The sequence below is a fragment of the Triticum dicoccoides genome, chromosome 6A (assembly GCF_002162155.2).
Source record: "Triticum dicoccoides isolate Atlit2015 ecotype Zavitan chromosome 6A, WEW_v2.0, whole genome shotgun sequence".
Taxonomy (NCBI): domain Eukaryota; kingdom Viridiplantae; phylum Streptophyta; class Magnoliopsida; order Poales; family Poaceae; genus Triticum; species Triticum dicoccoides.
In genome coordinates this window covers 539,945,470-539,960,248 of record NC_041390.1, presented here as the reverse complement: position 1 = coordinate 539,960,248, position 14,779 = coordinate 539,945,470, and the positions used below count along the sequence as shown (strand labels likewise).

At 44.3% G+C, this 14,779-nt stretch overlaps 1 protein-coding gene across 1 annotated transcript; it reads right to left on the bottom strand.

Annotated features, from left to right (window-relative positions):
• Positions 1-3,013: 3,013 nt before the first annotated feature.
• LOC119319601 lies at positions 3,014-3,917 on the bottom strand. The gene is made up of 2 exons (XM_037594052.1): positions 3,444-3,917; positions 3,014-3,364 (listed from the first exon to the last, which is right to left on the bottom strand). Exons 1-2 carry the CDS (start codon positions 3,827-3,829, stop codon positions 3,256-3,258), a joined length of 495 nt encoding a protein of 164 aa, XP_037449949.1. The 5' UTR covers positions 3,830-3,917; the 3' UTR covers positions 3,014-3,255.
• Positions 3,918-14,779: the final 10,862 nt, after the last annotated feature.

Sequence of the window (14,779 nt, the reverse complement as noted above, 5' to 3'; positions counted from 1 at the left end):
AACGGTTCTACGGTTCATATATTATCATGGTACTTACACCTAAAAACCGGGTGTGTGCTTTTTTCATAGGTAAAAAATTACCACAATATTTTTGTGTAACTTATCACGCCTATAGCGGGTCAAAGCGGACCGTTTTTTGGGCCAACCCATGAGCACATGTACCCCTCATGACACTAAATATTATGTATCTTTCCCGTGGCACGCCATGTGTTGTGTTCATCCAACAGGCCCCGCGAGGCGAGTGTATGTTTCTAACAACTTTTTTCCTTTGGTGAAAGTTACCATGATGCTTATATGTAAGTTATCGGTTATGGGTGCTTGTATTATCATGTTATTTACACACACAAAATCTCGGGGATGTTTTGAACAACTTTTTCCCGGATCAAAAAGTTATCATGGTGATTCTAGGTAACCTATCAAGCCCGCCGTGCTTAAAATATCATGCTATTTACACAAAATTTATCAGGGGTATGTTTCAGCAAATTTTCCCCCACGGATCAAAAACTTATCATGGTGTTTAGTTATCGCAGTGCATATGTTTTCATGCTATTACACAGAAAAAACCAGGGGAGGGAGGTATAATACTGTGCTATTTACACATAAGTTACCGGAGTGTCTTTTCGATAATTTTCTTCCCTATAGTCAAATACCATGGTGTTTCTACCTGAGTTATCAGATATGCGATCCGTATATTACCATCTATTTACACAGAAATTATCGGGTATATTTTCACATTTTTCTTCCCCAATGGTTAAAGATACCATGATGTTTGTATCTAAATTATCAAGTCTATGGCGTGAATGTTATCATATTATTTACAGAGATTACCGGGGGGTTGGGGGCGGGGGGTCAACAAATTTCTTCCCAATGATCAAAGTTACCACTATGCTTTCATCAAAGTTATCACGACTCCGGTGCTTATATGGCCATGCTACTTACACATAATGTAACGTGTGGTATACAAAAGTTATCATGTTGGTGGTGCGTTAGTTATCGTGATGGTGATGAAGAATTTACCACGGGAAAAGTTTATGTGCCAGGTTTGATAGGTGAAACAAAAAGATTTTCTGTGTTATCATATTAGAGGCAAAACATGTCAAAAACCGTATTTTCCTTATCTTGTTCAACAATGAGTTGTAGGCGAGGTGGTCAGCTCCCTTTGTTGATTACCTGCAGACCAGGGAGGGCGGGGTGGGTGCACGCGATCGGATCTGACGGTGCTAGATGCGTGTGGTAGTTTTTGTAATCTGCCACACGATTGCCACATACATATTTCATTAAAAAAATGTTCAACGTGAATTCCACAAATGTTCAGCATATATTCCAATAAAAATTCAACATGAATTTAAAAAATATTCAATGTGTAACTGAAAAAAAAATATTCAACTTGTATCACAAAAAGTCCACATGTTCTTTCAACCAGTAACTTTAGAAAAAGCCTCAACTATATTAATGCTTATCAAGTTATCAGATAAAATCATATTTTATTTTGTAATCAAATAAGTGTAGCCACTACATGGGTGTTCTGTGTGAGGATGTTTATCAAATAAATGTTTATCAATTGAACATGATTTATTAAATTAAACTGCCATTGGTCTCAATCAGATGTTAAGAATGTCGTTTTTAATGATAATCCACGTGATAAGATTTGTCACCGGAGTATTCTATCTCTATTGGCATTGCCTACCGTTTTGGCGCTCTCTCCATGGCCTTAAGCAAGTCTCTTACGTCTAGAGCGTTTTGCCTCTGCCTGGCCGCCTTTCAGCAAGTACTTATGATCCATCGTTGTTCGTTCATCTTTTTATAGTGCTTTGCCTCTGCCCGGCTTTTCAGCGAGTGCCCGTTGTTTGTTCAATTTTTTTCAAATGGTTGGACTCTTCTTTCTTTATATATTGATGCATAATCATCATGATGACCCGAGTACATTGCCTCTGTGAATGCTGTCTTAGTGAGCAGTTTGTGAATCCCTTCTTAGTGAGCAGTTTCTTATACCTGATTTTAGCCCTCATCCCAACTTTCTTTGGAACAGGGTCTTCTTTATCTTTAATGGATTTTTTATTTTCTGGCCCTCATCCCAACTTTCTTTCGAATGAGGTCTTCTTTATCTTTGATGAATTTTTATTTTCTGAAAAATATATTCTTGCTTTTACTAATAAGAGTACTGTTGAGATTTTCATGGAGCTTCAGGATCTTTAGTTGAGCGTGCCACTTATGGTGGGCCCATCGTCTAATTATAATCATCTTGTTGGGTCTCACTCGAATCAGTTTGTTTATGCTCCTAGTACTTCGGTTCGTGTTTTTGATATCTTCCACGATCTCTTCATCATATGTTCTTTCCTCGTTTTATCTTCATGTTCTCTATATCTCTGCAGCATGATCTCTCATTGTCTATACTTCTCTTATTCATGTTCCTCAGTTCCAGTTCATTACATACATCTTCAGGCCCTTCCTTGTTTTATCTTCATGTTCCTCGTTTTACCTTCGTCAATTCACTTCTCTGCTTACTGTGTTTCTTTTGTCTTCAGGCCTTTCCATGTTTTATCTTTATGTTCCTCGTTTATCTTCGTCAATTCACTTCTCTGAATACTTTGTTTTTTTGGTCTGTTCTTTCCTCGTTTCAGTTCATCACATACATCATCAGGGTTCTGTTCTTTTATCGTTTCAGTTCATCGATACATTATACATACTCCCTCCGGTCCCGGTCCTTTTTAGTTCGCATATAAAATTTGACTGAAGTCAAGCCTCATAAAATTTGACCAGCTTTATAAAAATAAGTGTTAACATTCACAAAATAAGTGTTAACATTCACAATCTGAAATCAATACCACTAACTGTCATGACCTAAAGTTTCATATTATATAACTTTAACATGACAGGTGTTGATATTTTTTCATATAAATACGGTCAAACTTTGTGAAGTTAGTAAAAATGACCAAAGGAAGTACATACATCTTCAGGCCTATTCGGACGCTAGGTGCGTTAGCGGTCCTTCAGATCGTACTAAACCCTAGCATTTCAAACTCAAAACAACGATCACGCCTCGCGGCGCAGGTGCATAATTTATTGTCCAGAACAAACTAGAGTTCTTGATATGAGTGGATACATATGTACAACCCCATCACGTGTCACGTTCGCGATACACCGACCAGCTTCCAGAAAAAGTGCAGCCGATCAGACTATTGAAACACAAATCTAGCTAGTTAACGCAATAAAGGGACTGAAGCTGAAGCGTGCTGTTGCCTGCTCCTCTCGAAATTAAGCGGTGTTCTTCTTGAAGATCCTGTCGAGGACGCCCTCCTTGCTCTGCTCGGGGATCCCCGGCGGGTCTACGCCGACGTCCTTGAGCGTCACCGCCTTCCTGGCCCTGAGGAACACAAATCATCCAACATCAGTCACGTACATCAATCAAACCACCACTGTGCGCGCAGGAAGTGAGATCGTACGGGTAGTCGGCGACGGGGTCGGCGACGCCGGCGGTGAGGGAGCGGTCGTCCTGGACGTGGGCGACCTTGCGGAACACGGAGCCGCCGACGAAGCGCTCGGCCTCGTCGAGGGCGAGGTCCGGGTCCGCCACCTCGGGCACCGCCTCGCGCTTGCGCTTGTCGACCCAGACGTTGGGCGCGTGCGCCAGCTGCTGCCGCGCCGTGTGCAGCCCCAGAGCCCCCGCCAGGCCGATCATCCCCAGCGCCACGTACACCGGCACGTAGTCGCCCATGGGCTTGGCCTTGGGCCTCTCGGCGTGCGCCGCCGCGGTGGAGGCCGACCTCCGGAAGTGGCCCTGCAGGGCGGCCGTGCGGAGAGCGGCGGCGGCGGCTCGTGAAGCCATCATGGCTGCTAGCCTGGGTGTGGTATCGGCAGAGTGGCAACGATCGAGTGTGGTTGGATTCGTCTGTGTGAGTGCTTCTTCTGTTTCGCTTTGAGCTGATGGGAGTCTGTGACGGTGGCTTATCTTATAGGGGCGGTTCGGTGGTGTCGTGGCGAGTGGCGAAGCGTCTGGAACGGGCGGGAGCAAGGTGGCGACGCGCGGCAGGGCGGCGACGCGCCAGCGTGACCCCGCGCTTGAACAGCACATGCGATCAGTTACGTGTACATCGTTCGTGCACAAGGCCGTATGCATCTATCATGCCGTTTGTTCTCGATTGTTACTACTACATTTTCTTTTGTTCATTTTGATGATAAATATTTTCGAACGAAAAAATACATGATATCTTTTTATGTCACACACTATACATATTTTTTTTCTTTGAAAAAGAAGATTAAAACCCTAACCTCTGCATTATTGTGATACACAAAACTATTTTAGATTAATTACTCAACAGAAATAGAGTACATAATACTGACACAGTTTTACTAGAACACATCTACGCATTATTTCTGAATTTATTGCAGGTTTTTCGGCGAGGCGCTTTCAGTGGGAGGAGACGTTCCTGTCGTCGACGAGGCGTGTACGATGACTTCGTAAATATCGAGATGATATACCGGCTCAGTCTCTCAAAGGTGCTCATAGTGGAAGGATGTACGTGTGTACATTCATAGGGATAAGTATATGCGCATATGTATGAGCACTTGCGTCTGTATTGTGTTAAAAAATAGATGTGCTCTAAGTATTGCAATAACTAGATATGCCCTAGTCGAATCATTATAAAATATGAAATTAACACCTGCGACAAACGATTTTTTTGCGGCACAGCCTTCAAGAAAAGATAAATACCCTCACGCCATCATCGCCACATTTGACGAGAGAAGCCCTCGACAAGAATTTTCATCATGTTTGTCGAGATCAGCACACCAGTAGACAACACCTTCAATAAAGTAATGACACAAGTTCATCACTACCTTACCTAACCAATAAAGCTTAGGGCAAGAGTTTTCACCCCGGACATGAAGCAGTGTTCCAATCAACATCTTGATTACAAATCATTTGATGAAAGAACTCAAACTGGGGACAGATTGCTTGACCAACCCCCCGACCGCGACAGCGTCGCCCCCGCGGGCGACCGATCGCGCCTCCTCTTCCTTCGTGAGCGCTTCCCCTCTCTCCTCCACCTCCCTGCTGCCATCGCCGGCGCCCACCACGGGCCTGGCCCAGGCGACGCTGGTGGCGGCGGCCCCCGGCCCTTCCCCTTCCAAGGTTCCTCCGGTGCGGGGAGGAGGGGCTCCGGGCAGTGCCTTCAGGCGGCGGTGGTCCTGCACGGCGGCGGGGGTTCCTAGCAGTGGCGGCTCCAGGAATTTGCAACCGGGTATTCATGTGTATTCATTTTGCCAAAATCATTGTTGTTTTTCGAAAATTGTCACTCTTTTGCCAAAATCAATACTGTTTTGTAAAAATCATGGGTATTCACATGAAGACCCAAGAATACCCCTAGCGCCGCCCTTGGTTCCTAGCGCGGGCGGGGGCGATCTCTGGGTGGCGGTGCGTCCGGCTGGTGGTGGGTGGCAGCTCGGTTGCCGGCGTGCAGCAACATGGTGGCCAGGGCATTGCGGTCTCGATATGGGCCCGGTCAGGCTCGGGTGGCCTGGTTTGCCTCGGATGCGGCGTTCGGTCGACAATCCGCGTCGGTGCTGGAGGCAGAGGCCTCCGGCGTGACGGCGGGGAGGGGGTTCCCTCCCGGTCGGCTCCGGAGCTTCCGTCCTTGCCTTTGGGCGCTTCTTGCCTCTGCTTTCTTGACCTCGTGGTGGTGTTCGCAACGAGACACGTGAAGGAAATATGCCCTAGAGGCAATAATAAAGTTATTATTTATTTCCTTATATCATGATAAATGTTTATTATTCATGCTAGAATTGTATTAACCGGAAACATAATACATGTGTGAATACATAGACAAACAGAGTGTCACTAGTATGCCTCTACTTGACTAGCTCGTTAATCAAAGATGGTTATGTTTCCTAACCATGGACAAAGAGTTGTTATTTGATTAACGAGATCACATCATTAGTTGAATGATCTGATTGACATGACCCATTCCATTAGCTTAGCACCCGATCGTTTAGTATGTTGCTATTGCTTTTCTTCATGACTTATACATGTTCCTATAACTACGAGATTATGCAACTCCCGTTTACCGGAGGAACACTTTGGGTGCTACCAAACGTCACAACGTAACTGGGTGATTATAAAGGAGCATTACAGGTGTCTCCAAAGGTAGATGTTGGGTTGGCATATTTCGAGATTAGGATTTGTCACTCCGATTGTCGGAGAGGTATCTCTGGGCCCTCTCGGTAATGCACATCACATAAGCCTTGCAAGCATTGCAACTAAGATGTTAGTTGTGAGATGATGTATTACGGAACGAGTAAAGAGACTTGCCGGTAACGAGATTGAACTAGGTATTGGATACCGACGATCAAATCTCGGGCAAGTAACAACCGATGACAAAGGGAACAACGTATGTTGTTATGCGGTCTGACCGATAAAGATCTTCGTAGAATATGTAGGAGCCAATATGGGCATCCAGGTCCCGCTATTGGTTATTGACTGGAGACGTGTCTCGGTCATGTCTACATTGTTCTCGAACCGTAGGGTCCGCACGCTTAACGTTACGATGACAGTTATTATGAGTTTATGCATTTTGATGTACCGAAGGTTGTTAGGAGTCCCGGATGTGATCACGGACATGACGAGGAGTCTCGAAATGGTCGAGACATAAAGATTGATATATTGGAAGCCTATATTTGGATATCGGAAGTGTTCCGGGTGAAATCGGGATTTTACCGGAGTACCGGGAGGTTACCGGAACCCCCCGGGAGCTAAATGGGCCTTAGTGGGCTTTAGTGGAAAGGAGAAGGGGGCAGCCCAAGGTGGGCTGCGCGCATCCCCCCTCCCCTAGTCCTATTAGGACTAGGAGAGGTGGCCGGCCCCCCTCTCTCTCTTTCCCCCTCGGGGAATCCTAGTCCAACTAGGATTGGGGGGGGGGGGGGGAGTCCTACTCCCGGTAGGAGTAGGACTCCTCCTGCGCCTCCATAGGGCTGGCCGCACCCCTTCCCCATGGCTCCTTTATTTACGGAGGCAGGGGGCACCTCTAGACACACAAGTTGATCATTGAGATCGTTCCTTAGCCGTGTGCGGTGCCCCCTGCCACCATATTCCACCTCGATCATATCGTTGTAGTGCTTAGGCGAAGCCCTGCGTCGGTAGAACATCAAGATCATCACCACGCCGTCGTGCTAACGGAACTCCTCCCCGAAGCTTTGCTGGATCAGAGCCTGGGGATCGTCATCGAGCTGTACGTGTGCTAAGAACTCGGAGGTGCCGGAGTAACGGTGCTTGGATCGGTCAGATCGGGAAGAAGACGTACGACTACTTCCTCTATGTTGTGTCAACGCTTCCGTTGCGATCTACAAGGGTACGTAGATCATACTCTCCCCTTCGTTGCTATGCATCACCATGATCTTGCATGTGCGTAGGAATTTTTTTGAAATTACTACGTTCCCCAACAGTGGCATCCGAGCCTAGGTTTTATGGTTTGATGTTATATGCACGAGTAGAACACAAGTGAGTTGTGGGCGATATAAGTCATACTGCCTACCAGCATGTCATACTTTGGTTCGGCGGTATTGTTGGATGAAGCGGCCCGGACCGACATTACGCGTACGCTTACGCGAGACCGGTTTCCCCGACGTGCTTTGCACATAGGTGACTTGCGGGTGACTGTTTCTCCAACTTTAGTTGAACCAAGTGTGGCTACGCCTGGTCCTTGCGAAGGTTAAAACGGAGTCTATTTGACAAACTATCGTTGTGGTTTTGATGCGTAGGTGAGATTGGTTCTTGCTTAAGCCCGTAGCAGCCACGTAAAACTTGCAACAACAAAGTAGAGGACGTCTAACTTGTTTTTGCAGGGCATGTTGTGATGTGATATGGTCAAAACGTGATGAGATATAAGTTGTTGTATGAGATGATCATGTTTTGTTGAAGTTATCGGCAACTGGCAAAAGCCTTATGGTTGTCTCTTTATTGCATAAGATGCAAGCGCCAAATAATTGCTTTACTTTATCGCTATGCGATGGCAATAGTTGCAAGAGCAATTGTTGGCGAGACGACCACGTGACGACACATTGATATAGATCAATATGATGGAGATCATGGTGTCATGCCGGTGACGATATAGATCATGACAGTACTTTGGAGATGGAGATCAAAGAAGCTAGATGATGATGACCATATCATGTCACATATTTTGATTGCATATGATGTTTATCTTTTATGCATCTTATTTTGCTTAGTTTGACGGTAGCATTTTAAGATGATCTCTCACTAATTATCAAGAAGTGTTCTCCCTGAGTATGCACCATTGCGAAAGTTCTTCGTGCTGAGACACCACGTGATGATCGGGTGTGATAGGCTCTACGTTCAAATACAACGGGTGCAAAACAGTTGCACACGCGGAATACTCAGGTTATACTTGACGAGCCAAGCATATACAGATATGGCCTCGGAACACGGAGACCGAAAGGTCGAGCGTGAATCATATAGCAGATATGATCAACATAGTGATGTTCACCAATGAAACTACTCCATCTCACGTGATGATCGGACATGGTTTAGTTGATTTGGATCACGTAATCACTTAGAGGATTAGAGGGATGTCTATCTAAGTGGGAGTTCTTAAGTAATATGATTAATTGAACTTAAATTTATCATGAACTTAGTCCTGGTAGTATTTTGCAAATTATATTGTAGATCAATAGCTCGCATTGTTGCTTCCCTGTGTTTACTTTGATATGTTCCTAGAGAAAATTGTGTTGAAAGATGTTAGTAGCAATGATGCGGATTGGATCCGTGATATGAGGTTTATCCTCATTGCTGCACAGAAGAATTATGTCCTTGATGCACCGCTAGGTGACGGACCTATTGCAGGAGCAGATGCAGACGTTATGAACGTTTGGCTAGCTCAATATGATGACTACTTGATAGTTTAGTGCACCATGCTTAATGGCTTAGAATCGGGACTTCAAAGACGTTTTGAACGTCATGGAGCATATGAGATGTTCCAAGAGTTGAAGTTAATATTTCAAGCAAATACCCGAGTTGAGAGATATGAAGTCTCCGACAAGTTCTATAGCTAAAAGATGGAGGAGAATCGCTCGACTAGTGAACATGTGCTCAGATTGTCTGAGTACTACAATCGCTTGAATCAAGTGGGAGTTAATCTTCCAGATAAGATAGTGATTGACAGAATTCTCTAGTCACCATCACCAAGTTAGTAGAACTTCGTGATGAACTATGATATGCAAGGGATAACGGAAACGATTCCCAAGCTCTTCGTAATGCGGAAATTGACGAAGGTAGAAATCAAGAAAAACATCAAGTGTTGATGGTTAACAAGACCACTAGTTTCAAGAAAAGGGCAAAGGGAAGAAGGGGAACTTCAAGAAGAGCGGCAAGCAAGTTGCTGCTCAAGTGAAGAAGCCCAAGTCTGGTCCTAAGCCTGAGACTAGGTGCTTCTACTGCAAAGGGACTGGTCACTGGAAGCGGAACTACCCCAAGTAATTGGCGGATAAGAAGGATGGCAAAGTGAACATAAGTATATTTGATATACATGTTATTGATGTGTACTTTACTAGTGTTTATAGCAAACCCTCAGTATTTGATACTAGTTCAGTTGCTAAGATTAGTAACTCGAAACGGGAGTTGCAGAATAAACAGAGACTAGTTAAGGGTGAAGTGACGATGTGTGTTGGAAGTGGTTCCAAGATTGATATGATCATCATCGCACACTCCCTATAATTTCGGGATTAATGTCGAACCTAAATAAGTGTTATTTGGTGTTTGCGTTCAACATGAATATGATTTGATCATGTTTATTGTAATATGGTTATTCATTTAAGTAAGAGAATAAATTGTTGTTCTGTTTACATGAATAAAACCTTATATGGTCACACACCCAATGAAAATAGTTCGTTGGATCTCGATCGTAATGATACACATAATCATAATATTGAAACCAAAAGATGCAAAGTTAATAATGATTGTGCAACTTATTTGTAGCACTGCCGTTTAGGTCATATTGGTATAAAGCGCATGAAGAAACTCCATGCTGATGGGCTTTTGGAATCACTTGATTATGAATCAGTTGATGCCTGCGAACCATGCCTCATAGGCAAGATGACTAAGACTCTGTTCTTCGGAACAATGGAGCGAGCAACGGATGTGTTGGAAATCATACATACTGATGTATGTGGTCCGATGAATATTGAAGCTCGCGACAGGTATCATTATTTTCTGATCTTCACAGATGATTTGAGCAGATATGAGTATATCTACTTGATGAAACATAAGTCTGAAACATTTGAACAGTTCAAAGAATTTCAGAGTGAAGTGGAAAACCATCGTGACAAGAAAATAAAAGTTTCTACGATATGATCGCAGAGGTAAAATATTTGAGTTACGAGTTTGGCCTTCAATTAAGACAATGTGAAATAGTTTCACTACTCACGCCACCTGGAGCACCATAGTGTAATGGTGTGTCCGAACGTCATAACCGTACTTTATTAGATATAGTGCGATCTATGATGTCTCTTACCGATCTACCACTATCGTTTTGGGGTTATGCATTAGAGACAGCTGCATTCACGTTAAATAGGGCACCATCTAAGTCCGTTGAGACGACACAATCTGAACTGTGGTTTGGCAAGAAACCAAAGTTGTCGTTTCTTAAAGTTTGGGGTTGTGATGCTTATATAAAAAGGTTTCATCCTAATAAGCTCAAACCCAAATCGGAGAAATATGTCTTCATAGGATACCCAAAGGAGACTGTTGGGTACACCTTCTATCACAAATCCGAAGGCAAGACTTTTGTTGCTAAATTCGGAGTTTTTCTAGAGAAGGAGTTTCTCTCGAAAGAAGTGAGTGGGAGGAAAGTAGAACTTGATGAGGTAACTGTACCTGCTCCCTTATTGGAAAGTAGTTCATCACAGAAATTTGTTCCTGTGACTACTACACCAATTAGTGAGGAAGCTAATGATGATGATCATGTAACTTCAGATCAAGTTACTACCAAATCTCGTAGGTAAACCAGAGTGAGATCCGCACCAGAGTGGTACGGTAATCCTGTTCTGGAAGTCATGTTACTAGACCATGACGAACTTGCGAACTATGAGGAAGCGATGATGAGCCCAGATTCCGCGAAATGGTTTGAGGCCATGAAATCTGAGATATGATCCATGTATGAGAACAAAGTATGGACTTTGATGGATTTGCCCGATGATCGGCAAGCCATAGAAAATAAATGGATCTTCAAGAGGAAGACGGACGCTGATAGTAGTGTTACTATCTACAAAGCTAGAATTGTCGCAAAAGGTTTGCGACAAGTTCAAGGTGTTGACTACGATGAGATTTTCTCACTCGTATCTATGCTTAAGTCTGTCCGAATCATGTTAGCAATTGCCGCATTTTATGAAATCTGGCAAATGGATAAACAAAACTGCATTCCTTAATGGATTTACTAAAAGAAGAGTTGTATACGATGCAACTAGAAGGTTTTGTCGATCCTAAAGGTGTTAACTAAATATGCAAGCTCCAGCGATCCATCTATGGACTGGTGCAAGAATCTCGGAGTTGGAATATACACTTTGATAAGTTGATCAAAGCATATAGTTTTATACAGACTTGCGGTGAAGCCTGTATTTACAAGAAAGTGAGTGGGAGCACTACATCATTTCTGATAAGTATATGTGTATAACATATTGTTGATCGGAAATAATGTAGAATTATTCTGCAAAGCATAAAGGAGTGTTTGAAAGGAGTTTTTCAAAGAAAGACTTCGGTGAAGCTGCTTACATATTGAGCTTCAAGATCTATAGAGATAGATCAAGACGCTTGATAAGTTTTTTCAATGAGTACATACCTTGACAAGATTTTGAAGTAGTTCAAAATGGAGCAGTCAAAGAAAGAGTTCTTGCCTGTATTACAAGGTGTGAAGTTGAGTAAGACTCAAAGCCCGACCACGGCAGAAGATAGAAAGAGAATGAAAGTCATTCCCTATGCCTTGGCCATAGGTTCTATAAAGTATGTCATGCTGTATACATAATCTATTGTGTACCCTGCACTGATTTGGCAAGGGAGTACAATAGTGATCTAGGAGTAGATCACTGGACAGCGGTCAGAATTATCCTTAGTGAAATAAGGATATGTTTCTCGATTATGGACGTGACAAAAAAGGTTCGCCGTAAAAGGATACGTCAATGCAAAGTTTTGACACTGATCTGGATGACTCTAAGTCTCGATCTAGATACATATTGAAAGTGGGAGCAGTTAGCTAGAGTAGCTCCGTGCAGAGCATTGTAGACATAGAAAATTGCAAAATACATAACGGATCTGAATGTGAAAGACCGTTGACTAAGATTCTCTCACAAGCAAAACATGATCACACCTTAGTACTCTTTGGGTGTTAATCGCATAGCGATGTGAACTAGATTACCGAATCTAGTAAACCCTTTGGGTGTTGGTCACATGGCGATGTGAACTATGGGTGTTCATCACATGATGATGTGAACTATCGATGTTAATCACATGATGATGTGATCTAGATTATTGACTCTAGTGCAAGTGGGAGACTGAAGGAAATATGCCCTATAGGCAATAATAAAGTTATTATTTATTTCCTTATATCATGATAAATGTTTATTATTCATGCTAGAATTGTATTAACCGGAAACATAATACATGTGTGAATACATAGACAAACAGAGTGTCACTAGTATGCCTCTACTTGACTAGCTCGTTAATCAAAGATGGTTATGTTTCCTAACCATGGACAAAGAGTTGTTATTTGATTAACGAGATCACATCATTAGTTGAATGATCTGATTGACATGACCCATTCCATTAGCTTAGCACCCGATCGTTTAGTATGTTGCTATTGCTTTTCTTCATGACTTATACATGTTCCTATAACTATGAGATTATGCAACTCCCGTTTACCGGAGGAACACTTTGGGTGCTACCAAACGTCACAACGTAACTAGGTGATTATAAAGGAGCATTACAGGTGTCTCCAAAGGTAGATGTTGGGTTGGCATATTTCGAGATTAGGATTTGTCACTCCGATTGTCGGAGAGGTATCTCTGGGCCTTCTCGGTAATGCACATCACATAAGCCTTGCAAGCATTGCAACTAAGATGTTAGTTGTGAGATGATGTATTACGGAACGAGTAAAGAGACTTGCCGGTAACGAGATTGAACTAGGTATTGGATACCAACGATCGAATCTCGGGCAAGTAACATACCGATGACAAAGGGAACAACGTATGTTGTTATGCGGTCTGACCGATAAAGATCTTCGTAGAATATGTAGGAGCCAATATGGGCAACCATGTCCCGCTATTGGTTATTGACCGGAGACGTGTCTCGGTCATGTCTACATTGTTCTCGAACCGTACGGTCCGCACGCTTAACGTTACGATGACAGTTATTATGAGTTTATGCATTTTGATGTACCGAAGGTTGTTCGGAGTCCCGGATGTGATCACGGACATGACGAGGAGTCTCGAAATGGTCGAGACATAAAGATTGATATATTGGAAGCCTATATTTGGATATCGGAAGTGTTCCGGGTGAAATCGGGATTTTACCGGAGTACCGGGAGGTTACCGGAACCCCCCGGGAGCTAAATGGGCCTTAGTGGGCTTTAGTGGAAAGGAGAAGGGGGCAGCCCAAGGTGGGCTGCGCGCCTCCCCCCTCCCCTAGTCCTATTAGGACTAGGAGAGGTGGTCGGCCCCCCTCTCTCTCTTTCCCCCTCGGGGAATCCTAGTCCAACTAGGATTGGGGGGGGGGGGAGTCCTACTCCCGGTAGGAGTAGGACTCCTCCTGCGCCTCCATAGGGCTGGCCGCACCCCTTCCCCTTGGCTCCTTTATATACGGAGGCAGGGGGCACCTCTAGACACACAAGTTGATCATTGAGATCGTTCCTTAGCCGTGTGCGGTGCCCCCTGCCACCATATTCCACCTCGATCATATCGTTGTAGTGCTTAGGCGAAGCCCTGCGTCGGTAGAACATCAAGATCGTCACCACGCCGTCGTGCTGACGGAACTCCTCCCCGAAGCTTTGCTGGATCGGAGCCCGGGGATCGTCATCGAGCTGTACGTGTGCTAAGAACTCGGAGGTGCCAGAGTAACGGTGCTTGGATCGGTCGGATCGGGAAGAAGACATACGACTACTTCCTCTACGTTGTGTCAACGCTTCTGTTGCGATCTACAAGGGTACGTAGATCATACCTTCGTTGCTATGCATCACCATGATCTTGCGTGTGCGTAGGAATTTTTTTGAAATTACTACGTTCCCCAACAACACGTGGATGGGTCCAAGACCGTGGTGGCACGTGCTTGCGGGTGGCCAGATGGTGGGATGGCTCCGTTCTAGTGGGTGACGGGGCATGGTGTGCGGGAGAAATCCCTGTCGGTTCATCCGGCTGCGATGCTGTGACGCCGGTGGATGTCGCCATTCCTTCTTGAAGGGCATCGGTGCTACCATCCCCCGCCCCCTCCGCGTGCCGGGTAAAACCCTATGACTTTTCCGGGCAGCAACGTCGTTGGCGTCGCATTCCTTCTTGGAGGTGTTGTTTGGTATGCAACGATCCGGTCCCATGGCGAGTTGTAGGACATAGATGGAGGGAGCAGCGGTGGAGGACCATTCGTGATTGTCGAGTTGCCATTGTTGGCATTTTTGTCTTGTCCTTTTCCTTTTGGGCTTGGTGTTCTGTTCACCCCAGCAGTTACCTTGTGATTGATGTCCGTTGCTTTATAATATAAGTGGGGGGAAACCCTATTTCATCAAATCATTCG